This window comes from Lineus longissimus, chromosome 4 (genome assembly GCF_910592395.1).
Source record: "Lineus longissimus chromosome 4, tnLinLong1.2, whole genome shotgun sequence".
NCBI lineage: Eukaryota > Metazoa > Nemertea > Pilidiophora > Heteronemertea > Lineidae > Lineus > Lineus longissimus.
The window spans coordinates 7,525,827-7,553,786 of NC_088311.1; the positions used below are offsets into that span (position 1 = coordinate 7,525,827).

At 39.6% G+C, this 27,960-nt stretch overlaps 2 protein-coding genes across 6 annotated transcripts; one reads left to right on the forward strand and one right to left on the reverse strand.

Annotated features, from left to right (window-relative positions):
- Positions 1-4,337: 4,337 nt before the first annotated feature.
- LOC135485907 (sodium-dependent lysophosphatidylcholine symporter 1-B-like) lies at positions 4,338-26,924 on the reverse strand. 5 transcript variants are annotated; one of them, XM_064768283.1, is made up of 14 exons: positions 26,868-26,924; positions 14,362-14,532; positions 14,146-14,267; positions 13,765-13,891; positions 13,082-13,160; positions 12,679-12,803; positions 12,053-12,143; positions 11,715-11,827; positions 11,185-11,268; positions 8,646-8,729; positions 7,919-8,034; positions 7,458-7,595; positions 7,036-7,212; positions 4,338-6,269 (listed from the first exon to the last, which is right to left on the reverse strand). In XM_064768283.1, the coding sequence occupies exons 1-14, from the start codon at positions 26,868-26,870 to the stop codon at positions 6,149-6,151; spliced, it is 1,551 nt and encodes a 516-aa protein (XP_064624353.1). In that variant the 5' UTR covers positions 26,871-26,924; the 3' UTR covers positions 4,338-6,148. The 5 variants fall into 5 exon arrangements, with proteins under 5 accessions (XP_064624353.1, XP_064624355.1, XP_064624354.1 ...); XM_064768285.1 differs by lacking the exon at positions 26,868-26,924 and adding an exon at positions 16,915-17,127; XM_064768284.1 differs by lacking the exon at positions 26,868-26,924 and adding an exon at positions 16,423-16,603.
- LOC135485908 (mitochondrial enolase superfamily member 1-like) lies at positions 15,704-25,945 on the forward strand. The gene is made up of 16 exons (XM_064768286.1): positions 15,704-15,831; positions 17,007-17,109; positions 17,570-17,685; positions 17,940-18,026; positions 18,579-18,605; positions 21,124-21,164; positions 21,421-21,452; positions 21,724-21,762; positions 22,028-22,110; positions 22,467-22,501; positions 22,729-22,816; positions 23,049-23,183; positions 23,613-23,784; positions 24,543-24,642; positions 24,951-25,032; positions 25,500-25,945. Exons 1-16 carry the CDS (start codon positions 15,751-15,753, stop codon positions 25,641-25,643), a joined length of 1,365 nt encoding a protein of 454 aa, XP_064624356.1. The 5' UTR covers positions 15,704-15,750; the 3' UTR covers positions 25,644-25,945.
- Positions 26,925-27,960: the final 1,036 nt, after the last annotated feature.

The window sequence follows — 27,960 nt, forward strand, 5'->3', positions numbered from 1 at the left end:
TGTTTTACGAATCCAGGCGGTGTAACCCGTGACGATCAGTCGTAATCACCATTTGGCACCATGACACGGGCGGAGCATCTGGGAATGCCATGGGCCGGTCTGGCCGCGAGTGCACATACTGGGAAGGTTAATATCGATAGTAAGGGACACGTTTGGTAAATAAACTGCTGGTATAAAATATAGAAAATTCATTTGAAAGTTTGTCATAAAGACGCAATCCTTGCATCCAAATAAAAATGGAACTGATGAAGACGAAATAGCGCTTTTCCAATAGACATATCCCTTGCTCGAAGCGCTTTATCATCCCATACGGTGACTCCCGGGGCAGTCCATTGCGTCATCCTAATTGGATCTCCTTATGGGCGATGGACGAGCGGGCCGGTCCACTGCGTCCGGAATGTATTTCTGAGTGTCCCCTCGTTTGGGAACGCCCTATATCGAGTCGGGTTGCGACTAGACTCCTTTTGCGTTGAATAGGTGCATTCAGTGAAAACTAGAACCTCAGTAAAACCCTCGAGAACATCCCAAACACTTCTTAGGCCACTCAAACGTTCATGAGTACATGTAGTTAACTCATATTTTGTTAAAGACACGTTTTTTTCATATCGTTTTGATGAATCCTATCATTGAAATCGTTGGTCTGTGCACCCTTCGTAAAAACTAGAGATCCATGGTTAGCGCGCTCCGGGCATTTAAATCATAGGGAGTTTTTGTGACGCCCCCGAAACGTCATCGCAAACGCACATCGCGTCACTGCTCGACATCTTGATCATGACGTCGAACAATGGGGATGGGCGTTGGCGTTTTTGGAGCTTGAGTATAATATGTATGCAACTTGCAACTTCCATCATAACAATATATATTATATTGACATAATGGTAAGTTTCAAATCATTTGGCAAACATTTTATGGTGAACATATGGGGTACGAAAATTCATGATTTTCAAATAATGAAAAAAAGGAAAAATCCACCAAAAACAAGATTTTTAGGATATTTATCCGTTAGAAGTAGTCTGCATATTATTGTAGGCCAATAAGTTGTTAATATTTCACTGTTTCAAAAACTTTTCGTTTGTTCATGATTGTAACATGGACATTTAATGATATTTCCAAATATTTATAAAATGCATTACCAGATTCAGTATGCACTAATTAGGCCTAGATGCATGGGGGCGATTAACATGTGACTGATTTTAGACAATTGGCTCAGCGCCATGGCCTGGGCACTTTATGGATTTCTCCTAATCACTATAGTTTAACAAGCCAGGTGCTTTCAAGAGTGGTAATTTGTGGTATAAGGATATTTGGGGATTCCACTCCAATAACTTGAATAAGAACAAGATGCTTGAAAACTGCTTACAGTGTATGAACTCAAAAACTCATTTGAACAGGGGTGCTTTTTCGAGAAGTGCCAAACGCTTCACACACTCAAAACGTACTCGGGATCGGCCTATACTGACACAGAGACTCGAGAAAATTAAATTGAAATCTCCCTCCTTTTCCCCCAAGGGTTTCTGGAGAACACGAAATACTGAAATTCTTGTCACATTGGGCGAGATAGTCGTCGTGAAGGATGTTGTGGATACTAGTAATGTTTCCCTACTCCGACCGGATCTGATCCCCAAGCATGTTTCTCATTCTCGTTCCCCTCCCCATCACAACAAGATAGAGGTGTTTATACATATGTATCATGAAAATTTCGTTTATTTCGTTTCGGACTGTCTCGGGAATCGAACGTCTTCGTTGGGCACAATGGGATCCAAGACCGGTTCGGTTCACGCATCATCGAGGTATTATTATTAGACGAATCGAGAGTTACTGAGTTTTGTTTACCCCCTTCCCCAAGCACCCCCACCCACTGTAAGCAGCGAGGCATTAAACTGGCTGGAGAAATGTCGATTAAGCGCCAAATTTTCCAATCTTTACCCACTACTGTATTTTGGAAAATTTTGTTCTTCTCTCAGATGAGAAGCATATTTTCATCATATAATCACGTGTCTTGCATACATAGCCATATTTGATATCTAATGACAAACTTGATCAATAGTACTAGACAAACACTTGTAACCCACGGAGGGATTTCAACTATGGGTCTAAACCAACAACACCTTCTGTCTACACCTACTTGAGTCTGAACGCAGCTGGAAGTACATGCAAGTTTTTTCAAGTCGGAAAACATGATTATCAGTGAACATGACTACCCTGGATGTCTACAAGTATTCATATCTTCTGTGACCTGGGCATCACTTTCATGGTTGAACAAATTTGCCATTATCATTGTTAATGGTGTTTTAACATTCATCTAATGCCCAACTCGAAATGAGGAGCACCTTCAAATGGACCAATCGATTAAGAAAAAAATCGAAATCAATTCTTGTGACATAAATCTTTTGAAAGCAATTCCTTGAAATGATAATTTGAAAGCAATTCCTTCAAATGATCCTTTGAAAGCAATTCCTTCATAGGGTCCTTTGAAAGCAATTCCTTGAAATGGAATTCTTTGAAAGCAATTCCTTCAAATGAAATCCTTTGAAAGCATTTCCCTGAAATGGAATCATTCGAAAGCAATTCCTTGAAATGGAATCCTTTGAAAGCAATACCTTTAAGTGAAATCCTTCGAAAGCAATTCATGAAATTCATGAAATCCTTTCAAAGCATCGCCATTAGATGGAAATAATTGAAAGCAATTCCTTCAAATAGAATCCTTTGAAAGCAATTCCTTCAAATGGAATTCTTTGAAAGCAATTCTTTCAATGGAATCATTTGAAAGCAATTCCTTCAAAAGGAAACCTTTGAAAGCAGTTCCTTCAAATGAAAATCTTTGAAAACAAGTGCTGAAAAATGAAATACTTTATCAAAAGCAATCCTGCCCTCAAAGGATTTCCTTATCTATCTATCTATCTTGTACTGGTTTGGGCTAAAGCATTGTAACCAGGGTCCCGGTGTGTGGCGGGTTCGGTTCACACCGGGACCCTGGTTACAATGAAAAGGTTAAAAAACTTGGAAAATAATGTATTCAAATAAAATCCTTTTAGACAATCCTTTTAAATGCCATTTCATGCAGACTTCCAAATGATTTGAAAGCAACAGAAATCTCAGGCAAGGGTTAAATTGATTCCCATGGAGTGGAAACATGTTGTTGTTTGGTCAGACAATAGCTGTTCCACGGATTCCATAAAACTCTATGTAGCGAAAAATATTGACAGCTTTACTAAGGTTCAGTTTGGTATGATGAGGAATGGAAGCACATATGTCAATTGTTGATCTGCCAGAACAGCCAACAATACACTAAAGCAAATTTCTAAAAGCAACTTTACTCCTCAGGCAAACCACATATGGACAAGGGTATGGCACATTTGAGAAACTGATCCATGTTACTGTAACACAGGACACTTAGCCTTGATTTGACTATTCATTGGAAAGTGACTGATCAGGATTTGTTGGGTGACCATCTCAATCTCCAACAACAAGGAACAACTGCTTAACCTCTGTGTTGAAGATTGATCTTGTCAGAACTGAGAGATATGTATTTATCCCAGTGCTACATCCATCCTTGTTGGCGAATGCAGCATATGGGTTCAGTGTGTTTACGGTTTCTAACACAATATTGAGCTAGTGATAACATTATATGGATTGAACATTTCAATTTTCACACATTGGTTACTTACCATAATCTGCTGAACCACTCAAAATGAATGTATGCAATGGTTGTACATCAGACACTGAATTTTCACAACAGCACTTAGAGGACATGTCAGGCTACAGATGAATTATTCAGCTTTCAAATCAATAGGTTCATGAGAATACCTTTAACAACATCTTGTTAAATTGTTGTTGAAAGTTTAAAATTCTCTGGTACATGTATCAAATGGTCCAGGTGACTTGGCATTGGATTTGAGTATGGTCTTTTTCAGGATGCCAAGGTAGATCAAATACGGCCAGGATTTTTGGGATAAACACACCATTTTAGTTAAATTTGAGAAAATCTTGGAGGGGCAAAATATTGGGCAGGGTTTTACTGATATTTGGGATGAGGCCTGTTGCGGGTTACTGGGAAAGGTCCCCGCTGTTATGTTGGGCAGAGATGCTTCATCAGGAGACCGACTCTTACCAGGTTTTGGTGTTAATACTTACTACCTTACTTATACCTGATGGCTTGATGCGGAGCATAGATCCTCCATGGTCTTCCACCACCTACTAAGGTCTTGTGCAGCTACCTCAATTTGCCTCCATGTTTTGGTCTGTCGATACCCATTAGATATACCCTAACGTCATTTGTAATTGCACACCCAAACTGGTCAAGAATTATAATAATACTTTGTTCTTTTATTCAATTTTGAATGCTTTATTCAAATATACAGATACGTACATGTATATCACAGCAACTAACAAAATAAATATTTTTATGGCATAAATCGAAACCAGGCCAATACAACTGATTGTACTCAAACTCTTATTTCTCAAATGTACTGTTTTGTTTAAAGCTCATAAAGCTAATATGTGACCCGTTCCAGCAAAACCAGTCGCATGTCGCTCTGAGCGTGCCAGGTTGAGATGGACTGTTTTTTTTATTTCACTATTGTCTGCATTTTGTGAAATCTGACGACATCAATTTCTTCTATTATCTACTGGTGTCGTCTGGGCTCATCTTATGTGCGACATGCGACTGGTTTTGCTTGAACGGGTCACATATCATGGTAACAGCTTCATTTGCACCGTTTGATAGTTGTCAACAAACATGTTTTGACTGCTATTATCATTTCATAAGATTTCACTCTAATTCATTGATTTAAAGCAAAGATTGAATATCTCAATAATGAAACCATTTCTTGGATAAAGTTAACTATTTTGTCCCAAATTCATCTTACACAAAAACAGGGCTGACGGTATCCCAAAGTAATGACTGACTTTAAAAAGTAGATACCCTACTTTTTAAAGTCAGTCATTACTAGGACGACATTACGTACGTTCACTCAGAGTAAACATTCAACCTCATTTTTAATGTATTGGAATATTTTTGTCTCATGAAACTGTTCAGCGCTGTATACAGGCACTACTTGTAACATGCATACAACATGAACAGAATATATAGTGATAAATATGAACATGAGAAATCTTGTTCAAGTGCCCACTACATGTACATCTGTGACTACTCTTAATAATGTAAATTTACAGAATAGTTGCTACATGTAAAATGTAGAAGAATTGATTGAATGCAACAGTACACCTGTCTATTGTTGGAATGTCTTGACTTTAAATAAAAGAATGGAATGTGAATTCCATATCAAAATCAAAAGTAAGTCTGAGTTTAATAGCTGAGCAGAATATACATTCATGATAAAGCACGATTGGAATCAAATAAATCAATAAAGTATTTAAAATGTTTTGCAAAAGCTTGGTTAAAATTCATGTTTTATAACGATTTGATACCAGACAATATAACATTCAGTGAAGAATAATCATGATAATAACATTCTCGCATTTAATAGCAATTTTTGCAAACTGTTCAAAACATTCCTGATTGATCTTAGAACAGTTTGGTTTGGTTGTAAAAAGCACCATTTAATCAAGTAATACCATACAAAACCTTGATAAAGCATATAAGATATACACAAAATTGTAAATCTCAAGATGCACAGAGACAGCTAGTTCTGTACACTTTTTCATTGTACAATAGAAGCTCTACACTAGGGAAACCCTTAGGACTGAAACATGCTGTCCCTAGTAGACCTGATTACAGAGGACACAAATCAGTTTCCTTGACACCTCCTCCATTAGAATAGAGTAGGTGTCCTGACTGAAGAAGTGTCCACTAAGGGAGGTTCTGCTGAATATGAAATTGTGTCACTTGGCCTTCACAATAGGCCTAACATGCTGAAGTTGTTTCTCTTTGAATGATGGAAGCAAGTTTTGGGCGAAATCTATTATCCATCTGACACAAGAGCTTCTTTCTGTTGTCAGGCTCTGCTGGGTTAAGCATCCAAAAATAGCTACATTTACACCAGACACAATTTTCCAAGATTTCAGTTCAAAAGAATTTTCACAGTTACTAATTGAGTAGTAAGATAAAATTGTCTGACAGAACTAGCCCCCTGTTTATCACTGATAATTTTAAAAAAACACTCACTGAATTAGAGGATAGTTCAAATTATAGCCTAATATTCAGATCATCATCGGCAAAACTTGGGTTTGCATGTGCTGATCCACTTCTTATTGTCACACCGGTGTCTTGAAGAATCTGGCTATGCCTTAGCGCTTCTTTTTCTTTACTGCAACAAAAACAGTTATATTTTCTGAGAATGTGAGTTTGCATGCAATCGAGGCAAATCCAAAAAAGACAGACGGTTTTTCGAAAAAGACTGAAGTTCAAAGTCAAAAGACTATCGGTCTATCTTTGCTTTATTGGGTTATTGGTATGATCATTTGATGCAAAAGAAGTCCAGATACCCGAATATCACTTTCTTTTGCTCCTTTGTGACCACTCTTGAGAGCTATACGTATGCCTGCCTGTATGTTTACCACAGACAATGTAGATTTTTTTAGCACATGAATACTGTTCTGCTATAAAAATGTGACTGTTTTAGATTACATTCAATGTCGTCAACTTTGCACTGCTTGACACCTCGTAGTCGATTTCATTAAAAAATTGCAGGGCAAGGAAAAATCTTTAGACAGCCGGGAAAAGTTGTCAGTAGTTGACTTCAAATGGCTCATTCTTGTCAGATTTGCCTGATTCTGGCAGAGTATGTATTTTAAGACTACTTTGGACGAAGAAGTTTCAAATGAAATAGAACTTTCTGTTCACCTGCTGCATCTTCCGTACCAAATCACCAAAAATCAAAGTGCAATTTACTCGTGAAATGGACTAAAGTGTACTAATGACTAAACAATTGCCTTAATAGGAACTTTTCAGTGTTAAATTAATATTATGGCAAGCAATGGTGTTAATTATCAAGGTTACTGTGTTAGATCAATATTTTGGTAACCTTGGTGGAACATGTAAGCCCAAAGCTAGCCGATATCTAAACAACTTACCCTTTCTGTTCCATTGATTGTCTTATCTCCTGTCGTCTCTTCTCATCAATTGGGTAGAGGTAGATAAAGATGAGGCTTATCAGACAGCATACTATAGGGACTGGGGCGATCAGCATCCGTAGGGTTATAGCCACAGAATCCGGCTGGACTTGTCGTTTCGAATCATAACCATTAAACCTAGAAAGACAATGATTACAGTCATGAACTGGATCAAAACCAAGGCAACCCAAAGTAGAGGACCAAGTACTTTCTCCACTTTTCTGTTTGGTCTCTTCACCCTGAACCAATTTGTATTTTGACCGCTATACATATATTTTGTATGGAACCATTACAAAAATTTATTTCTGATTTTGAATTCGGGTACCATTGAAAACATAACAGATCCGCCAGCTCCTGCCTACTAGAGTCCTCCTTTAGCTTACCCTAGCGCCAACTGTGATATCCCAAGGGAAACCCCAACAGATAACTTGTTGAAGAACACATAGAAAGAATAGAAAACAGCATCTTTCCTGTGACCCTTCTTCAGCATGAAGTCATCCAGGACGTCAGGAAGCATCGACCTAAATACACGTAAAACAATTAAGTCAACATCGAACCTGGGCCCTGTTTTTGCATGTGGCCAGCATGGTTAACCATTAGGCTTATGCAGCTCCTCGAGGGTCACAACAAACCAGCAGCAAATTTAAGACTGTGTGCTCGCATATACCACATGTTTTTTGTTAGTTATGCGTATATTTTTGTCTGCTTCAGGTCTAAATGGTTACCTCAGACTGGTGCAATGTCAACTATTGGTCAGCACTTGGCAACATTTTAACCATAGCGGATAAATGTAAAGAACAGCACTCTTTTATTTAAAATGAATCACTAGTAGGTAGGAACTTACCATGGAAGTAAAAATGATGCAGAAACCACTGCCCCAGCCAGCACTAAGCAGCCATACAGACCGATCATGTTCTTGGGGGGTAGAAAGAGTTGTATATACAGGACGGGGACGTACAGCTGAAAGATATGGATAATGAGACTAACTGTGTAAGGGTTTGGGGCTTAGAACGCTACTGGATAAATCCAACACTAGGTGGTATAAAGTGGATTAGAAGAAGACACCGGACTGGCACTATTGTATGCCAACAGCACACAAATTTCTGTAGAAAAGTTGTGCACATTCTCTGATGCAGCACATAACCACCCTCTATACAGGAAATAAAAATATTTCTTTAATACCAACCAATAGTTGAAACTATCCTCGGGTTAAGGGGCAGGTGGCACATCTCAAAGATCATTGAAACACATGTGTGTCTACATACATGTATCTACTGATAATATTCTTGCTGAATATTACTCCAACTCACCAAGGGAGCAAGAAATTAGCTGAAACTGCAAACCCAGACAGAATGCAAGTTCCATACAGTAGATATGCATTGTTGGGTGGAATAAACAGTTGGCTGTAATATATGGGCATATACATCTGAAATGAACAATGCGTTAGATGTATTTGCAATTTGTTGCAATTTCAGAGTAAATACCTATTTGACTAAAAATACTTTATCATAGGGGCTTACAAGAATGTGAGACACAAGCTGAGATGACTTGAGAGTGTGTAGTTTACTTACAATAGCCGCAATTGCAAAGGATATTTTCTTCCCAATCTTAATGCTCAAGAGCTGCCATAACGGCATCACAAGGATGGCAACTGCCTGAAATCAACATGGAGAATAGTTACCTTTTTTTATTGAAGAATTTAAGGAAACATGCAATGAATTTTGAACACTTTAAAAGGGAATCAGCTTATCAAAGAGGTTAAGATTGTGATCCGAGAAGGTGGCAACTTGATGTCGGGATGGTTATCGCGTTGTCTGTTGTTAGGAATGTAATGAAAGAGTGTGTCTTTAATATCTTTAATGTCTGACTCAAACTCCAGGGCAAATCCGCCATTGGTGACGTCATTGGCGCCAAAAACTGTTTCCATATTTTTCCATGTTTGCCTGATCAAAGTGCTTTTGTCTTATCTTTCAAGCGAAGATTACCTCAAAATGGCAAAATTACAAAAGTGATATGATTCTGGGCTGATGAAAATGTGTGCAAGAGATATGAACTGACAAAACTGACCCATAGGCAAACCACATTCACAGTATCGACTCAACGCTTGGCTCAGTTTCGATAGGTTTTGAAACAGTCTTGAAGGACTTCAAACTGACATTGTTTGCATTTTCGAGTGTCATTCAGAACAGCCAAAGTAAACACCTTTTAAATCAATACGCCCTGGTCAGGCCAGTATAGCGAATAGGTGCAACTGTTTTCTGCGAATTGAAACTTAATTGCCCCTTGAAGACATATGGCGAAACTTTAATTTGTGAAGATGAATGCACTTGAAAATCAAATGTGGAATGTCCGATAAACCCATATACCTGTGTATTGACCCCCATGCAGGTAATATTCTTAAAAGAACATCATTAGAATATAGCCCTGGATCCAAAAGTCCAGAGAAAGAGGTGGTTTTTTACCTAAATTTATGGTCAGTTGCAGAGAAATTTCTCAAATGAAGTGGAGAAGGGACACATCTGGTGTAATTGGGAGGTGTACATTATACCCTATTGTAATTGGGAGGTTGCAATAGGCCTTTTTACACGGTGCTGGTTCAAGACAACCCTCCTGAACCGTCACGAGGCGTGTTCGGTTCAGGACGGTTCATTTCGCTTTTACACGGGGACGGTTCGACGATCTGGCCTCGATCCGGCCCTAGGCCGGTTCGTCACTAACATCGTCAATTGGTGGCGCTGATCAATCCTGCTGGCGGTGGAGCTACGAAAATATCACAACAACAAATAATACAAAATGGTTTACGATGGCGCCAGTGAGATGCAGAGTTTTTGCTTTGTACACAGCATTTGTATGGAAAGAAAGCTCTTGCTCTCGATAAATTGAAGATTTCACAGCAGTTTCTTTCCGCGGAAAATTTCATGCCAGGAACACGGCAGCTATTCCCGCGAATGACGTCACGCGAGTACCGTGTGCAAACCGGCTCGGAGCCGGTTCGCTTTTACACGCATAAATAAACCCTCCTCCACCGGCCTACACCGGCCTGCACCGACCCGAGACCGGCGATCGGAACCCGCCTCGGACCAGGAGGGTTCAGGACGGTAGGTTCGCTTTTACACGAGGGAAAATAAACCGGCTGGTACCTGAACTAGTCTCGATCCGGCTTGAACCCGCACCGTGTAAAAACGCCTACTGTAAGGATAATGGATGAAGTTTCATATTTAATCTTCAACACAAAGAGTGGTCTTATGCATCCAATTTGAGACAAAATGTCTGTTTCGAATGGAACAAGTGCTTTTCAACGATTTTCAAATGTGCCATTCACCGATATTCCTACCTGGGAAAGTTCAAGCAGTCTAATTTCTTTAAATACACATGCCATTTCAATGAATGTTTGGATAAGGTGGAAAAATGTTGTTGAAATGCGTGCGTTTCATATTCAAAGGCAGAACCTCTTCAATTCCAGTTGGGACAGATCGATTAAAAAAATTCTTCCAGTGATTCAGGGAGTGCATGACTGTTTAGTCATCTGTTGTGGATGAGGGGAACCACTTGTCTATTGATTGTCATGAGTGTTTGAAATTTTATTGGACCAAAATGCGGTCAAAATTTTGTAAATAATATGAATTTTTAAAGGGGAGATCAGTTGCCGAGTGCTCAGAACCACATGTTCATAATTAGGAGGTTGTGGGAATGGCTGTTAAGATGTATTGCTGATTGGTCGAGGTGTCTTTGAGCAAGGCCCTCACCCTACATTGCCACCTGGTGTCTATGCTAGGCAAACAAATGACCCATCACAGGGTCATTAGCTTGAGATGGACTCATGTCTTTGGATGAAGACGGAATTCCTTGACCAATAAGCCGAAATGCTGTTCAATTAACTGGCAAAAATTCTCAGTTACAATGGTATTGACAATATGTAATGCATTGGAGGATGATACTTTCACCCCAGTGCAACAAGAAGTAAATTGCAAAGGCAAGCAGTACTGAACAGGAAAAGGATTGACTGATATTTACAGTAATCTATACTCAAGGAAATCATCAAGAACAATATCACAGGCGAATGGCCAAAATCAAGGGGAAACTCAAATAAAATAGAGTGCAAAGTCTTACCACTAAAGCAAATATTCCGTACGAGAACTGTGAACCTAGCTTCAGGGAATGTGTGATGTAGAGAGCAAGGTTTCCTTGGACAATCTGAAATAACCAAGCTAAGTTACTGGGCGAGTCAAATTATCATAACGTGTCTTAATCTCTCTGAATAAATGAATGAATGTAAAGCGCTTTGACATGTTTGAGATGATATGAGATGGTACAGTATGAAGTGCTTTCTGAGAACTTACATTTAGTTTTCACATTGTCTGTTCCTTGGATATCACTGAGCCGATTACATGTACCAGTTGCTCTTTTCATATAAATTCAAGTGTTACAGTTTCTCTTTTGAGGTGCATCAATGGAACATCCCTTAACCAGACAACTCAGTAGGCGAGAGAACAACAACCTTGCCATTAGGATGCAGCTTAAGGTCCCAAATTGGTAATTTCTTTCAATTCAACTTTGGCATTCTGGACATCTCTCCATTGAGGACAGAATAAGTCAGTCCCATCAGTGTACTTTAAACAGAGAGCTTCAACTGTATCTACCTGTGTTGCTAGTGATATGAAGAGGAAGGCCATAGTGAGCTTGACGTATGGTCCGAAGGAGAACACCATCTTTAGTGACTGGAAGAAAGGCTCTGGGATGTCATCTATCACACCTGGAAGATTCAAGATTCTCGATTAAAGACAATTTGATATATAGGGGTGTTCAATCTTTACCTGTCTCAATCCTGTAGTAAAAACTGGGCCGAGAATTGAAATACCTTCTATGCTTCTTCTCATTAAAAAAACTTTTATCCAAATAACATGGCAACAAACACCCATCTGATTTTATCAATTTGAAAAATAATACTGAAAAATCTCGTTGCAAATGTGGCCCTTACCCTTTCTTTCCTTGGTCCCGAAGAAAGTGATATAAATGCAGATTACATATAATCCAACAATTACGGCTGACGCTAACAAGTAGGATGTTTTCTGAAAAATAGGGAAGACCAAACAGAACTGTAAGAAACCGAGCATCATTGTGTAAACCCATTTATTTTGGCAGCCCAAAATTATAGGAAAAATACCTTTTTCATATTTTACAACAATTAAATTCCACAAATGGATGAATTTTTCGTCAGCTCAGTATTTTTCGCACCATTATGTTTTCCTTTTGACCCCCTGACCCCTGACTGCAAAAGTCTGCAACATACAGGCTTGCAAAACAGGGGTTTATTAAACTACCAATCGCTTTTTATTCCTCAACTCATCTGAGTTATTTGTGCTTCCATCTATCTCCAACAGGCTGAAGTAAGCAAATGCCAACCTTACCAATTTCCAAACCATTAAAGTGCCATCTATTGTTAGACAGCATGCTTGATTTAGCAATTATCAATACCTGAAGACAATATCATGAAAATCTAAATTGTTTTAGAAGTAATAATGAAAATGACACTGAATATGTATAGACAGGATTATCAGCATGGATCCATTCCAGGTTGTGCAAACTGCAAGAAAAACACCAAACCTCTAATTGGTAATCCTCATCAGTGATGGGTGTATAAGCCGGTTTAGACAACACACGATACGGGTTCACCATCACACCTTGGACGGCGACACCGAACAGAAGTCCTGTCACCTCCGCTATCATCCCTGAAGTCAAGTGTCAAAAGTTTAAAAGCCTACCCCGATCATGTTCATTGCATATAACGATTGTCGCTGAAACTGGGCAATTCCTATAGGGCAATTATGCCGCTTTTTCTCTTGAAGGAGAGACAATTAAAGGAAACTCCTAGGAAACCATTTCCGACATCAATGTCATGTATTAAATCCCTCATATAGCCAAATTAGTATGTTTTATTTGAATTATCATTCCACATGGAACTTTTTCTTGTTTGATTATTGTTTCTATGTACATGTGTTATACTTACTGTACGCTGTACAACTGTCTCTGTCCACTTGCTTGTCGCTGATGTACATAGTCAGAGATGTGTAGGGCACATGGACACACTGAAATTATAGAGTACCAAGTGTTACATAAAGGTACATGAAAGTATGGTAGATTCATTTCTAAACTTTGAATGCCCATTTTACTTTTCCCATTGTTGCGCCAAACGACAAAAGGCAACACCGTGCCAGTGACGTAAATTTGATGTCCAAAATTGGGCATTTTTCTGGGATGATATCATGTTAATCTTAATGGTTGGTGAATACTCAAAGGGATAAGACTTTAAGAACAAGGACTTGAAGTCTTCTGTCACAGCCACTTACTGTTTCTGTTGTCATGAAACCACAGTACATGATCAAGTAATATCCAACTTTACCGCCATCTGAGAGATTAGGTGCATACCACAGGAAGAAGTAGAAAGTGCAGGAGATTATGGGGAAAGCCAGGATCCTGCAAACAATTGTGAAATATTGCAAAAATACAAGTTAAGCAAAGCTGTAGCATTTTTTTGTTCAGCGTGCTTGAGAAGTCTTCAAAAGCTGCATACAGCACCTGTTAGGGAAGCATTCATATGATAGAAAGGAAAAATATATACATTGGAACCTGATCCCTCTTATGCATCTGCAACCATTTACATGCACATGCATAACATGTTATAGAACTTACTGATTCAAATGTCATGAAGCCACAATATATGATGAAGTAATAGCCCAATTTGCCACTATCTGATATGTCCGGAACATACCACAGGAAGAAATAGGTGACACAAGTGAATGGTGGGGCAATCATGAGCCTAAAATAGAGGTAAGGGGAAATCAGTTAAGAAAAGGGGTTCCAGCACGACTGTTCAAGCACTCCATGGTTTATGGTTCCTTAATTTGAACAGGTGTAGCATGAACATTAGTTGTTCAGTAATGTTAGAAGGCTTCATGGTTGGTTCTAGGCTATACAGGGATTTGAGACAATAATAACGGAGCAAGAAATTAAATTTCTTTGCCAGAAGTACTATCCAGAGTCTCAGATCTCTGTGCACTTGGCTATACTCACCAAGGTCTCATCTTGCCAAACCTTGTATTGGTTCTGCTGACCAGGTAGCCCACTATAGGATCCGTGATAGCATCCCATGCTTTACCAGTCAGGACAATCACAGACACATAGAATGGATTGAGCTGAGAAAGGGAAAATACATGCAGTTAGTTACTGTCAACCGACATACAATTTGTGCAATTAATGCAAAATAATTCATTCAATTATAGACTTTACATTGGCAACTTCTAGGAGGAAGACAGGGATGAAGAATCCTATGACATTTCCTGTAGTTTGGTATGGCAGTCCTCCAAGGGCAAAGCAGACCCTCCTCCAGACAGGGAGGGTTGGACCTGACTCCTGCTGAGCTTCCTCTTCCTTCTCCCCCATGATTGGCGTGGTCTCTTCCTGAAAAACAATGTCATTGGTTAATTACATTGACAGGATTGTTGCGTCTTTTTTTGTATGAATTTTGTAAGATGGTTTGTTTTCCCAACCGTAGGTGGTATAGGTGTATCTGGTAAAGGGCCTATCAATATGAAATGACATGACGTTGGCAAGAAACATGCCGAGCCATAACCTCTGACATCAGGCAGACTTTTGCAGTTACACAGAACACAAACACAGTCTCAATCCCCACCCCTCTGCCACGCATGCACCTGCCCTGCCCTTAGGAAAGATATGTCTCATTTTCACCATGATAAATTCACAGTTGGTAAACTGACAGCACTTCAACATGGTGAATTGGGACGGTGAAATATTTCACCATGAGCAACCGTAAACTCTGATTTTACCATGGTGAACGCTGAATGCACAATGGTGAAATGAATTCACCAATAGACGAATTCGAAGAAGTTTGTTTTGGGGCTGACCATGTCTCGCGTTTCACCTTGAACAAAGGATCGCCGTGTTTCTAGGCATTGTCCGAAGTCGGCTTAGGCCTTCTGACTTGTTCTGAGTGTGGACAATTGATTTGTTTTGGCGTTCTTTGAATTCGTCTTTTCAGATTTATCCATTGTGAACCCGGGATCGGGGGGGGGGGGCATGTCCTTGGTGGTCATGACAATTGACATGTCACATGTGCAGTGTGAGACATCAAGCTGATCTCAATAGGCTACAGGGAATCAGCCCTTGGCTCTGCCCCTGGCCCTGACCTGTCACTGTGACACTAGGCCTAGCATCAGGCCAGGGCCAGCGCGGCCTGGATCAGACTCGGAGTAGATTCAGATTGGGCCTACCTTGCTCATTTTCTACATTTAAACTGATACTCATGATCATAAGGCTGCCTTAGCTGCTCAGGGCATTTTCAAGACACTTCCTCATCCTGCAATGTCCTCCATTCACATGTCAGATGATTAACAGTGCATCACATGCTTCTGACAGTTCAATATGTCAGATGTCATAATCAAATGATTGGTTGGATGTCGTTAATTTTACGACTATAGGCTATCCTAAAATTATTTCTCTATTCTGACGATTATAAATTCAAAGTATGACCCTTGGTGACTAAATATTTTATATCTGTTATAGCGAACTGATAAACGCAATTTTAAGATTATCTAATCATGAGTAAGTCGGAAAATCGACCTCTATCGCAAGTGAGAACTGTCCATAGTGCACACGATCATGGCAGTCAAGATACTCAGTTTGGATGTGAAAGACATACGTTTTCCAACATCACTGCAAAACGATGGATCTGATGCTATGGTGATTATGCTCAATTTATTTGTATTGATACACTCTATATACTTGAGTTTCTTTGTTGAAGTGTGCATTGATCTAGATTTTGCGTATGCAGTTTTTTCTATTGGTCATATGATTGTGTCAGCCATGCAAGTGCAAATGCACTATAAATCATAATGGCTTGGCATGCCCCCCCCTAAAGTGGGCGTGTCCTTAACTTTGTCATGCTGCCCATTTCAAATGGGCAGCATCATTTGATACTTCTGAAAAGGGAAGATTTGTTCCTGGGCAGAGTCAGCAATTTTATCATCATGCATGTGGAACTTGGATGACAGGCGAAGCTTTTGAATTCCTACACAATCATTAAAGTCACACTCACTCACAGTCACAGACTTGAATTTGAACCTTTTGGTCAAGTGCCCCATCCCATCCGGTCCCCCCTCCCCCCCATCCGGCTGAAGGGTGTGAATTATATCAAAATGAGCAGATAGTATGAAAATGGAGGGCCAGCCTCACCAACATGTCTTGAAGTCTTTGAGCCGGAATAAGATCTATTATATAGCCCGTCCTGACAGGGTATCACACACCTCTCATAAAATGACTTGTATATTTTACCTTTTATTCCTCGAAACTTTGGTTAGTTTACTTTGATATACTCTAGTTAGTAGTTAGTCCATTATTTGAAACCGAAGGGGCAGAACTGTGAACATAATGCGTTACTCCATCTTGTGAAAACGTTTCGAGTTGATATGGTTTGATAATATCTAAGCAATTAAGGTATGCTTTTATTCATATGCCTACTTTACAGGAGTGTGATTTAGTGTAATATAACATGTAGGTCAGTTGAATAATCCACCCAAATTATCTGACAACAGAGCATTGTCATGGGAAGGTTATCTCATGGTCTTATTTGATATTGATAAGTGAATTCGATCTGGTTTTTTAATCTTCAGGGGATATTACAAGATAATTTTGTTAAAACTAGTTCATTTATTAGAATTGAAAACCAAGTTCAACTTCAATCTTATTGGTTTTTAGAAGAGAATGATCAATGTACACTTCCTTGAAAGTAAAGCTCAAGTTAGTCCTATCTATGTGTGAACCCACCCAAGATATTGTAGGTCTTAGCCTGTGCTCTACTCATGCAGCCAGTCCTGATATTCTTTATGTTTTTGGGAATTTATCTCACTATATTCCAGCACACAGATCCAGACTATTCCTGTGCATATGTAACACTTGCAACAGATAGTGAGCATTCAGGTTTTGGTCACACATTCACCATTGGAAGAGGCACTGAAATAGGTAAGAAGATTTCCTTCCTGGGGTAGATAGAAAATTGTCCTATTATTAATATCCACCTATCTCAACCAGAAAATTTCACCACCTAGGTGTATCCGTTAAACAAAACTGGGTCACTATTTGCTTTCGTTGTTTGTCTAGCATTGCAATGATATGCATTTTGATATCAATAAGATTTCTAGTACTTTAAAGAGAGTCAAGCCAAGTAGCAGCCAAGTAGGTAAGATCAAGTTAAACGTAATCACCAGTAGGGGTCTCTCCAATTTCTCAGTATTTCTCGATACCGTTCACGTTTGCTTATAGTCGTCGTTATCATGCAGCCTTAAGCAGTTGATATCACCTTTGGAGAAAGCAATGTAAAAAAACTGTTGCATATTTTCATACTAAAGAAAGACCATTCGCATGAGGTCAGTCAGTGATAATACATCGCAGGAACGATGACCCAATTCTGAATCTTTTTCAGTTTGTGAAGCTGTCGAGATTCTCTCACGGTTTGTGGTTGGCCAGGTTGCTCAGGATATCTTTGACAATTTCGGTGAATTTTACCGAAAGATCACAAACGACACACAACTGAGATGGGTAAGTCAGTATTCAAGTGTTTTTTACCACATTTGACGCTTACGATAAATGCTAAATATATGGGAAACATCTTACTACAGGTATCTTTATTGGGGACTTCTCTGCAGATTAATTAAATTTCAAGGGATATAACCGAATTTTAAAGGTTATCTGCATTCAACTGACTTCATTATCAACCTTCCAGCTGACATGTTATCTTTTTGAAAAGTTATTTTCTGTGACCCAAATCAGTATCTCGGTGTGGTTTCTTTCAGATTGGGCCAGAAAAAGGAGTGGTGCATCTGGCAGCAGCAGCTGTCCTCAATGCTCTCTGGGACTTGTGGGGCAAGATGGAGAACAAGGTGCGTCGGAGTTATAACTTATAACTTCAGATAAATTTCCTCCTTGTGGCTCGAGACGATATTTTGGAGAAACTTTACAAGGCAACAGATTTTCCATTATTTTTTCAGTGTAAATGTTTAAACCCCAAACAGAAGATCCACAATTTTTGATTTTATGATCTTTTACTGACTCCTTTATTTGTCTGCATGATGATCATCATGGCAAGCAGCCATTAGTCAAGCTATATGCAATAGGAGTTTCAGTATGATTGACTGTTGCTTTTCAAACCGGATTATAAAGGTAGACTGAGACAATAGGAGCCAAGTCGATCAGATTAAGTTACGCACAGTCCCTGAAAGGGGGTTTCCTATCTCACAGTGCATCAAAACAACACACGATTGCATGAGGAATATAATCATCACTGAGTAAACACAACCCAGGCCTGTAACTGCCAATTTGACCCTCTAGCTCCTCCCAATAGTCCCCCTTTAAAAGTATATTATTGTTTTGCCTACAGTCTCTTAGTCTCAGTGTTAATATTATGTATATTTGCGTTCCCTCTTTTGTTACAGCCAGTGTGGAAGTTGTTAGTTGACATGGTAAGTTAGATATTCTCATTTTGAGAAATCAATCAATCAATCAATTATGCCATATGTTACCCATTTGGAATTATGCCAAGATTTGTCAGGCCACTAGGTGACACTGTTATCCCCAGTGCAGGATCTTTTACTTGTCCTGTCGTAAACACTCAATTACAAGGGCTATGTAGTCTCATCTGACAGACTCTCCAATATTCCTACAGTGTGTTGTGAAGAGCTGGGAATTGAGTTCCTCAAATCAACGCCGATACACCAGAAGAAAAAAATGTTGGGCTCTAACCTAAGATCAAACTAGTGATTACTACTCTGCCCATCTGATACATACAAAACGACTTTATAGATAAAGGCGTTTTGAAATTGATTGATTGTGGTCAGTTGCCAAAATTATGGCAAGCCGTTTGCTTCAAAAAGTCGAAATGATTTTTTTTCTCGTCGAAATGATTTTTTTCAAGTCAAGAAAAAAAATTTGAAATAAATTTTTTTTTTCAAGTCGAGATATTTATTTTTCTTCTCATTTAACTTATTGAAGTTAAATCAATTAATAAAAATTTCACTGCGAGAAAAAAATGATTATAAAAATTAAAATAGTGTTTGTAAAATATAATAATGATACATAATAAATACCGAAATAGTGTCGAAAGTAAAAATTTCATACTCGAGTAAAAATTTCATACTCGAGAAAATAATCAGTCGAGCGCTACAAAAATAAAGTCGAACATTATGACGTCATCAGTTTTTGTGTACATTGCGCGCGCCGCCTAATTCAACACCTGGCCAGCCGCGATCAGGCCCGTGTGTCGTGTTATTCTGCAAACCCTCTATCGCGTGCAATACCTGATCGTTAGTGCTGTGCATAGGCACCAAGACCTCCGCAAAATCTTCTGCCAAAACGGTGTAATGTTTTTGAGTGTTTCTGTTTTTGAGTGTTTCCCCTCATTGTTTGGGAACGCTCAAAAATAGATTGACAAGTTTTTCTGTGTATCCCCCCTATTGAAAAGTCGTGGTCTCTCTAGCTGCCTATTGTTTGGAAACACTGACACATGGGGAACAACCACAGATGTTACACCGGCACCGAAGTGATCGCATGCACGTATATACAGCGCACTCAGAATTCCTAGAATGTCATCTAGTAGCCTGGAACAGTTCTCTAGTTTGTTTTGATCTAATGATTGTCTGGCCCTTTCAGATCGCCGGACCATAGCGGGACACTGACGCAGACACTCGGCAATGTCAACAACATCGCCTCCCGCCATCTTGCATACTGTATAGACTGGTCCCCTGCTATGTATATATGTGGGCATTAGGTCTCACTAGCCAGTGGTGATCAGGTCAACATTGGTCCCCCTTAAAAAAAAAGTTCTTCAATCTCAGGCGATTACCATGGATACAGATGAGCCTATCATATCGCTATTGCTGCATGTTCAAATGTCGGTGTCCTGGGTATTTTGTGAAGAGGTAGCTCTGACGATTATTTGAGGAAAATATCAGCTTCTTCTGTGCACGTCCGCAGTGACCAGGCCTCGCATTCTATGTATAGCTCAATCGGATGTTGACATGAACTGGTTCCTGTCAGAGTGCACATGTTCTCAAGGTGAGACTTCGAGGTCAAAATGCTCAAAGAAAAGCCGCAACGACACCCTATTTTGGTATCAAAATTTAAAATTGTTATTATTTGGCTTTCTCAAGGTGATAAGTAGAAGTTTCTAAAAATATTATTTCACCATCCATGTTAATTGTCAAGTTATAAGGCGGCAAGGTGAAATTTTCGAAATTTTCATCGATGTACAGGGTGTCTCATGTATTGTGCTGCCCCCATGTTCTCATGACTGAATTACTTGATAACAATGAAAGCTGGCCAGATGTATTCTAGAAGCGACAAGCTATTCAGAAATGTATAGGTTTATGTGTGAGAGTGATATACTGCAAGGTCGACAGCCACTTGAACAGGGGTATGCATGAAATGACGTCGCGCCATTTGTGGAGCCAGGTAGGCCCGGCCATTGCACTGGCTAGTGAGACCTTAGAATGCGAAGTCGGCAAGAGAACGGCTGGGGACGAGTCTACATACTGTACACGAAAAGTGATGACGTCATAATGTTCGACTTATTTTTTCTGTCTCGAATGTGGTTTTTTTTTGTTGAATAGGAAATTTGTCATTTACAATAAATTTTTATCGACTTGAAAAAAAATTTAAAAGAATTAGAAAAATAATCAACTGATAAGTTGTATATAAAAAAATTAATGAAAAAAACTTTTTTTTTTACTTAAAAAAAAAATATGTATATATATTTAAAAAGTCGACTTAAAAAAAAACAAACTTGTAGAATTGAAAAAAAATGTGTAAACTTGAAAATACTAATCTCAACTTTTTGAAGAAATTTCTTGACTTGAAATATTTTTTCTTGACTTGAAAAAAAAATCTCGACTTGAAAAAAATCATCTCGACTTTTTGAAGCAAACGGCTTGCCATACAAAATAGATTACCGGTATTGGCGACTTTTGTAACTTTTAATTTCAGGAGCCAGAGAAATTGGTGTCTTTGATTGACTTCAGATGGCTGTAAGTATCAGGTTATTTTATTTGAATTGTAAGTGACAAAGTATGTGATCAGATGGATTGGATATGATGGCAATGGTTATTTCGCTAGAAATATCCTGCAGAGTTTGGAAATGCTCACATGGTACAGAACTTAAAAAACAAGACATTTACCAATTCTGTTTTACCTAATGATACAGGATACTGCCTAATGCTGGGAAACTGTAAGCATTGATGATGTGTGTGTATACCTCCTATTTATTTTCCTTTTCCCTTTTAGTTCAGATTCATTAACAAAAGAAGAAGCTTTAGGTAAGCCGCCTTATTAGCTAAAGAGCCCGACTTGCCGTGCTATAAGATGGCTTACATTACCTTATTTTACTAGAGTTTTGTACTTTACGGTTTCTGTTATCAGTTACTGTAAACCTGGAAGTGTTCGCATGCCATTTTTGCATTTGCCACTTATCGAAAAAACAAATGCCTCGCAAAACCAATGCTAAATGACATTTATTCTAATCAAAAGCGATAGAAGTCTATTACTTGATCTTTTCTCTTTCTTTATGACCTAACCTCCTTTTTTTAGAGCTCTTGAGGAAAGGACAAGATGGTAAACAGGAAAGAGGTATGAAACCATGTAAACGTTTTTTCATAGGAGCATGAAGCTATGTAACATGAATTATGTTACCTTCATGATAGAAGTAACACTTTTTGAAAAAGGAACTATTTGACCATGTACATTGCAGGTGTTCACAATGCAAAACAGCTTATCGGAAAACCAAGATGGTGCAGACTGTTCAAGTAACTGGTTTTTGCCTTGGGGATTATTTATAGTCGTTTTGACATGCGACACATTGAGATAATACTCGGCGCGATCTGATTTATTTCAGAGGATGAGATGAGACGGGATGGTTACCCAGCATACACGACGTCTGCTGGTTGGCTTGGTTACAACGATGACAAGATCAGACAGGTTTGTTTAAAAAGTAACTTGATTTTTAGATGGATTAGTTCTGAAAGTATCCAAATCTTTAGAGAGGTTAGTTGTGAAAGTAACTTGATCTTAGAAGGTGAGTTGTAAAAGTAACTTGATATTAAGACTGGTTTAGTTGTAAAAGTAACTTGATCTTTGGACACGTTAGTCGTAGACCAGTAAGTTCTTCAACACCGACTCCTTTGCTTTCACTCAGCAGCATTAGTGTTCTAACATTTGAACTTGCCTATCAACAGCTTCTCCTTTCACCTAACAAAATCAGTCTCCGAGTCCTATTCATCTTTCAAATTTTTCTCATCTTTTAACCTGTGTTCTGCTTCTACTCACAACTTCAGCTCCTGAGGGACGCGCAAGCTGATGGTTTCAAAAGGTACCTGCATCCATACGTTCAAGGTTTCTCACAGGAATTCCAACCCTTTGGCATGACCTTATAGAATTGGCGCATTTGTTGGAGATTATCACCAAATTAGGCATGATCTGCTGTCCGTTATGGATTTTTGCCCACTTAAAAATAACCTCTTCAAGTAATGTAGTGTAGTTCATTTTGACTGGTGTAGTATTAAGGGATTACAAGTACATGTACGTCGTTTTGTTTAGATTCAAGTTCAAGGTCGGAGCCAATTTGGAAGAAGACATCAGACGCCTGCGTATTGTAAGAGATGAAATAGGATACGATATACCTATGGTAGGTACTATTTCATGATCAGCCATCCAAGAAATCGATTCAGAGGCCATTATATTTTAATTGAGAATTCTTCATGTACTTCTTTGATGTCCGTAGGAGGATCTGTTTAACTTTCACGCTCTCCATCTAAAATCTCAGATACTTATCAAGTAATGACTTGGTTTAGTCCATGATGCCCTGTCAACCACATTGCCCTGCAAACTAACTTTTGACTCTGTTGTTGGTGTTACAGATGACCGATGCCAATCAGAGATGGGATGTCGATGAGGCCATACACTGGATGAAGCAACTTGCTGAATTTAAACCATTATGGATTGAAGAACCAACCAGTCCAGACGACGTGCTAGGTCATCTTGAAATAGCCAAGGTAAACGAAAAGGCTTATCATCAACAGGGAGGGATTTTTTAGAGAGCCAGTTGAAGAAACAGGGATCAGTGGCAGAGTGGTTAGAGCACCAGGCTTATAACCAGGAGGTCATAGGTTCGATACTCAGACGGATCAACACTGTTTCATCTTTGTGTCCTTGGGCAAGACATTTAGCCCTACTTGCTTTTCTTCACCAAGGAGTAAATGGGTACCAGGCTTGCCTGGGAAGTTAACCAGCGATAGACCAGCATCCAATCCAGGAGGAGTAATACTCCCAGTTGCTTAATGCTACGGAAACCGGGATAAGCTCCAGCCGGATGAGTCGTTTGCGGCTCAGGCTATGGTCCAGCTGACTTTAAGGACAGCACTTGTCTGTCCTGAGGGTCACCTGAATAGAGAGGTTCCACTGTATGAGCACATCTCTTTCAGGCTTTAAATCCACTTGGCATCAAGGTTGCCACTGGCGAAATGTGCCAAAACAAGGTGATGTTCAAACAGTTCTTGAAGTCGGGTGCAATGCAGTTCTGCCAGATAGATTCCTGCCGTGTTGCCAGTGTCAATGAAAACCTCGCCATTATGTTGATGGCTCAAAAGTACAATGGTAAGCGATCTTGAATGATATCGTCCCGGGCCATGTGGTCACCTCATTATTACCATTAGTAGCCAGTGGGACATACTCTGGGAAGAGTCCTCACAAGACCCTCCATTGTCGACCTTCTATTCTGTGGGAGAAGCATCTTGTCTGACGACAGTCACAATCTTGGTGGATGTTTGGACATGAGTTGCATCTTGTCGGAGACTGTTACAACTCTTTAGGAGGCACCATAAATAGTGATTACTTCAGTAAGAATTTTTAAGATCTGTGCCCTATAAGACATCTTACTATGCTGCCTCCAGCTTGACGGCCATTATGACGAGTCCCCATAGAGATTTAACCATGGTGGCTACTTCTGACAATTGGGGTCTCCCCTGTCTGACATCGCACATTGGCCAACCTCCTGCCAACCTCCTGCCAACCTCCTGGCATCTGTTCAAGACATGGCATCTGTGACCCGCTCTACCAAAACTAGGCGCTTGTCGCATCTGAACTTGACAGGTTGATACGGACTTGTTGTTCATTTCCCTATTGTAGACCTTTTGTGAAATGTGACCAAATCAGTTTGTAATAGATTTCACAAAAGGTCTACAATAGGGAAATGAACAACAAGTCACCGTATCAACCTGTTGAGTTCAGATGCGACAAGCGCCTAGTTTTGGTGGAGCGAGTCACATCTTTCCCCACATCGTTACGTCGCGGAAAATCATCCCTGCCTGTCACTATGTGATCATGTACATGACCAATCCTCCCTTCCATTGCAGTCCCTGTTTGTCCACACGCCGGAGGTGTTGGTCTCTGTGAGCTGGTACAGCATCTCTCGTTTTTTTACTACATATGCATCAGTAGGACTCTAGAAAACAGGTAAGGAGGCAAATCTTGTCTCATAGATAGTGTGAGCATCATCTCAACCGTTGAATCTGAAGTTTGACTGTTTATTCTGCATGGTGGAGAGATCAATGGAGCAATGGTTGAAGTGTCGGAAAGTTGTAGGCTTGATTCTCGAACAGATCAGCACTGTTTCATCTTTGTGTCCTAGGGCAAGGCATTTAACCTTACTAGTCTCTCTCTGCCCTTGAGTAAATGTTTACCGAGCTGGCAGAGATGGTCTAAGTTGTGCTGGTACCAGGCCTATGGCCTATATCAGCTTCAAAATTTGAAAATCTTTTCAGAATGACAGAGTTTGCCAACCATCTTCATGAACACTACAAAGACCCTGTGGTAATAAAGAATTCCGCCTACCAAATGCCTTTGGTAAGCTATGGTTCTGTTGCCTTCTTCTCCTTAAGCATGAAATTGGACATTTTTGCTTCAATCTGTAGCCATTGGAAAAATTACAAGCTGATGTGCCCACCCCTTGATCGGTGGTAAGATCTAATTTCACAGTTACTGTCTTTCAAAACCCAAGACTGATTGTGCTTTTGACATTGGGCCAGAGTTACAATATTGCAGAGACAAGTCTATGATCAAGATGAGACTGTGATGTAAACCCAACTTAGACCAACTGTATTTGCTGCATATAAAGTGTGACTATTTTGCCACAAGAAGCTTTGAATTATACAAAGATGTGGCCTACAATGCATGTTACCTGTGACCTACTATGGTGCATACTATATATGCAGCAAAATGCGCTTTTACCAATCGATCAAGAATCCTGTATGTGCTGTCACTTTATGTGATATCTTAGCTATTATTCATAATCTATTGTTCAATGATTTCAGGTGCCTGGTTATAGTGGTGAGATGTTTGAGGACTCTGCGAGACAGTATGAGTACCCGAATGGACCCGTATGGCAGAAATTGTTTCAAGAGGGAAAGGCTACGCGTCCAGTGAAATATTTACAGTTCATGAGAGACAATCAGTAGTGCTAAATCTTGGCATGCGCGTCCAGTGAAATATTTACAGTAAATGAGAGACAATTAGCAATGCTGCAATAAAACTATGTGGTATTAATTAAACGGTGCTAAGAATATCATTGGTGGTTACAACGATGCTTAAGTCAGCTTGATTAGTGATTATTGTACTAAGTACAACTGCTACAGAATTTGTTTTCCCTCTATTTGAATATTCTTTATGGAATAAATGTAATTATTTGACAGTGTTAGTTGAGAGGGTGTCCGCACTCAACCTGATCTTAGATATTAACCTTAGTTTAAATAAATGGATGATAGAGATGTACCTTGTCTGGAGTTGTCTTTGTTTTGAAATACAGAGGTCAAACAGCAGGAACATTATATTGGTTAGTCCTGAGTTTATCAAGACACCCAGTGGGGCTCCTGCCTGTTTTCCCCCTTTATGATGACAGCTCTCCAAAGATGATATGAAGTTGTGACATCACTATTGTGTCTTCCAGACAACTCCCCAAGACATGAGGTTGTGACATTACTATTGTGTCTTCCAGACAACTCCCAAAGACATGAGGTTGTGACATTACTATTGTGTCTTCCAGACAACTCCCAAAGACATGAGGTTGTGAAATTACTATCGTGTCTTCCAGACAACTCCCAAAGACATGAGGTTGTGACATTACTATTGTGTCTTCCAGACAACTCCCCAAGACATGAGGTTGTGACATTACTACAGTGTCTCCAGACAGTTCGCCATGATATCACTGTTGTACAGTCTGTGATCATATCATTGCCTATTTTTTTACATAAAGTCATTTAAAAAAAATTAAATGATCACCAAAATCATTCGCATTATCATAAACATTAGAGGACACGAACACCTTCAAGAAAATTGCTTTAAATAATAAGAATTTCTGTTATTACATTTATGTCATGGTGAACTCCATGCCGTTTTCAAAAATGGCCGAAAACTGTACTGAACCAAATCAGAGTCAGAGCATTAAATATATGAAAACCATTCGTCAATAACACGTGCACATGTACATTTTCTTCAAAACCGGAATGGGCTGCACAGAGAACTTTCTACAGTACTTTGTCCAACTCGAGCAGTACTGAAAGACACATAAAAATGTCGCCAAGAGCTGTCTGAAGGCCTATTTCTAGCAGCCATATCGAGCCCGCGTATAGGCCTACTTTATTTCACGTCTTATCGACAAAAATTAATATCAGATAATATCTTACCATAATAAAGACATAATATCAAAATTTCGGGAGAGAAAGTCCGGACGGGTTTCAATGGTATGCGACATTTTCTTTTCTGACTCAAACTGAGGCTAAGAAGGGCCTTCATATTCATAAAGCAAGGGCCTAGGAAAAGGTGGGAGATTCAAATATAGTAGGCCGTTCACCAGTCTACAAAAGACGACCGCGCGAAAACTTTTCATATACTTATTAGTAATGTATACAGAGAGTAATGACCTCGCCAGCGTACAATATAAAACACATCTTTAATTTCTTGATACATGTAAGTTGAAACATATATAGAAAGAGCAATGACATTTGATTAAAAATTTTTTAAATTTCTTAACAAGTTTGAAGGAGTACCGACGTTGCCAGCTTACAGGTGATAATTTTTGTAAAATTTGACAAGGCCTACAACGGACGTTACTGACAGCGAACTACGCGTTCCAATACGTAGATGTTCTTTCTCAAGTTTATATAAATACAACAGCCACAAAAATGTTTTTTTATCTGAGGACACAAAACAGGGTAGCCTAAAACTGCAATGTTTTTTCTCCCGTAGGAATACAGTGCACCCTTTGCTTCGGCATATTAGTTCCGTGGCGCCAGCGCTGTCATGTGCCGCCAATGGTGGTGAAACCGCATGCGGTTTTTCTCCCGTACGAATATATATATACATGTGATATATATGATAATCCTCCGGTGGCGCCGTGAAATGCCGTTCTCGCTAATGCGTGGCACGACCCACGGAAGATACTGAACAGTGCTGTCCTCCCGTAAACGAGTTGGTTGATTGCGAGATCCACGAGATGCGCCGGCATCCAGAATGCCTGCCGGGATACACTCCGGACGCGGTGGACCGGCCTCGTCCTGTCGCCATGAGGGAAAGACTATCTGGGTGACGAAATGGACTGCATAGGAGTCTAGGATGCAGACTGAAATCTTCTGCGAAGATTTGTAGACAGACCAGGAAACAGGCCACCTGACAAGTGCGACTAAAATGTTTAGGGTATCAGTCTCGTGACCGATCATGGCTAAATAGCAGGCACTGACCCGTCGGCTTGGGGAAGACGCACACATTACCACGTTTGTT

Bases quoted from the DNA above. Each gene is read 5' to 3' on its own strand.
- LOC135485908 (XM_064768286.1), top strand. From the start codon at position 15,751: ATGGCAGTCAAGATACTCAGTTTGGATGTGAAAGACATACGTTTTCCA. The intron at 22,817-23,048 runs GTAGGTACTATT...TTGGTGTTACAG, and splicing joins TAGGATACGATATACCTATG to ATGACCGATGCCAATCAGAG. The intron at 23,184-23,612 runs GTAAACGAAAAG...CATCTCTTTCAG, and splicing joins GTCATCTTGAAATAGCCAAG to GCTTTAAATCCACTTGGCAT.
- LOC135485907 (XM_064768282.1), bottom strand. The intron at 13,549-14,145 runs GTGAGTATAGCC...AATTGTTTGCAG, and splicing joins TTTGGCAAGATGAGACCTTG to GATCCTGGCTTTCCCCATAA. The intron at 7,213-7,457 runs GTAAGCTAAAGG...TTGTCTTTCTAG, and splicing joins ATATCACAGTTGGCGCTAGG to GTTTAATGGTTATGATTCGA.